The sequence below is a fragment of the Tachyglossus aculeatus genome, unplaced genomic scaffold (assembly GCF_015852505.1).
Source record: "Tachyglossus aculeatus isolate mTacAcu1 unplaced genomic scaffold, mTacAcu1.pri SUPER_32, whole genome shotgun sequence".
Taxonomy (NCBI): Eukaryota; Metazoa; Chordata; class Mammalia; order Monotremata; family Tachyglossidae; genus Tachyglossus; species Tachyglossus aculeatus.
Window position 1 is genome coordinate 1,091,604 of NW_024044838.1, and position 2,083 is coordinate 1,093,686.

The 2,083-nt window shown below is 46.5% G+C and overlaps 1 protein-coding gene across 1 annotated transcript; it reads left to right on the plus strand.

Moving 5' to 3' along the window:
- Positions 1–224: 224 nt before the first annotated feature.
- On the plus strand, positions 225–1,142 carry LOC119921880 (olfactory receptor 14J1-like). Its single transcript, XM_038741870.1, has one exon. The coding sequence runs from the start codon at positions 225–227 to the stop codon at positions 1,140–1,142; it is 918 nt and encodes a 305-aa protein (XP_038597798.1).
- Positions 1,143–2,083: the final 941 nt, after the last annotated feature.

Sequence of the window (2,083 nt, forward strand, 5' to 3'; positions counted from 1 at the left end):
ACCAGAGGTATTACACTCCAGGAGACCAAGAAGAATAACTGGTTAATCAGGAGAGTTATGGGAAGGCGAAATTGAGAGACAAACCTTGTCAAAAACCCCTGTGATTTCTTGCAGTTTTTGTCCACATGGGTACCTTTGTCACAACTGTTTTCAGACATTCATTAAACTATGTGTACTTGTTTGTTTCAAAACAGAAGTTTCCTCCAAACTTTCCTTTCACTCAGATGGCCAATGGCACCGAGATGATGGAATTCCTGCTCCTGGGTTTCTCTGAGGTCCGGGAGCTGCAGCTGGTTCATGCCACACTGTTCCTGCTGGTCTACCTGGCGGCCCTGACAGGGAATCTCCTTATCGTCGCCGTCACCACCCTCGATCGGAGCCTTCACACGCCAATGTACTTCTTCCTCAGGAACCTGTCCGTCCTCGACCTCTGCCTCATCTCCGTCACAGTCCCCAAATCTTTCTTCAATTCAGTGACCAACAACAACTCCATTTCTTTCCAGGGATGTGTTCTGCAAGTATTTTTCTTTGTTTTGGCTTTTGTCTCTGAGGTGGCCCTGCTCACAGTGATGTCCTACGATCGCTACGTTGCCATCTGTCACCCCTTGCACTATGAGGTTGTCATGAACAGAGGGGCTTGTGGGAAGATGTCAGCCGCCTCCTGGCTCAGCGGAGGCCTCTCCGGCCTCGTGCACACGGTCGCCACTTTCTCTGAACCTTTCTCTGGGCCCAACGTGATCCACCAGTTCTTCTGTGAAATCCCCCAGCTTCTGAAGCTCTCTGGTCCCCAAGGAAACATACGTGAATATTCACTCGTTGTTCTGTCTGCCAGTTCCTTTGCCGTCTGTTTCGCATACATAATCGCCTCATACATCTGTATCTTCTTGGCTGTGCTGAGGATGCCGTCGGTCGAGGGCCGGTCCAAAGCCTTCTCCACCTGCCTGCCCCATATCATCGTCGTGACTTTCTTCATCTCCCTGAGTGTTTCTGAATATTTAATTCCATCCTCCAATTGTCCATCAGGTCTAGACTTGCTTCTGTCCATTTTCTATTCCATGGTGCCCCCGGCTTTGAACCCTGTCATCTACAGCTTGAGGAATAAGGCTATGAAAGCTGCTCTAGGGAGGATGTTATGCCCATAATAATAATAATAACGATAACAATAATAAGTGTTTACTGTGTGCCAGTAACTGTACTATGCACCGGGGTAGATACAAGCAAATCGGGTTGGGCATAGTCTCGGTCCCACGTGGGGCTCACAGTTTCAGTCCCATTTTACAGATGAGGTAACTGAGGCACAGAGAAGTGAAGGGACTTTCCCAAGGACCCACAGTAAACAAGTGGCAGGGATGGGATTAGAACCCATGAACTCTGACTCCCCAGCGCGTGCTCTATCCACCACATCATGCTGCTTCTCATAATGGTTCTCTAACAGAAAATGACCTTTTGTTCTGGAAGAGGTCAATCATCTGTCCTGAAAGCTGAAAGTTCTCTTGCCCCAAGATGAGGCGAATCGACATATCTCCCCTCTACTTTGTTGGCAAAATAGTCTGTTTCCCTCTCCTCAAACACTATCCTGTCCCATTCCCTATTCTCCTCCTGCCTACCTGTCCTCTAAATTGTAAACTCTTTGTGGGCAAGGATCATGTCTATCAACTTTTTTTTACTGTACTTTTCCCAACACTTGGTACGGTACTTGGAACACAGAAAGTGCTCAGTAAATATCATTGACTGATTATTTTTGTTGGGGATTTTTAGACTGTTGATTTAGGCATTACTAGATTGATGATTGACTAACTAATTATTTCCCCTATCAGGAATTTATTTCTATGTCCATCTTCCCCTCTAGACTGTAAGCTCTTTGTGGGTGGGGATTGCATCTAACAACTCTGTTCTATTGTACTCTCTCAGCTGCTTGGTACAGTGCTCTGCATGCAGTAAGCGCTCAATAAATGCCATTGATTGATTGACATTTCTGTAGACTGTAAGCTCATTGCAGGAAGGGAATGTGTTTACCAACTCCCTGGTTGGGTAGTCTTCCAAGTTACTAGTACAGTGCTCTGCGCATAGTAAGCACTCAATA

What these genes read in the sequence shown, in the direction of transcription:
- LOC119921880 (XM_038741870.1), top strand. Translation starts at nt 225, where the DNA reads ATGGCCAATGGCACCGAGATGATGGAATTCCTGCTCCTGGGTTTCTCT.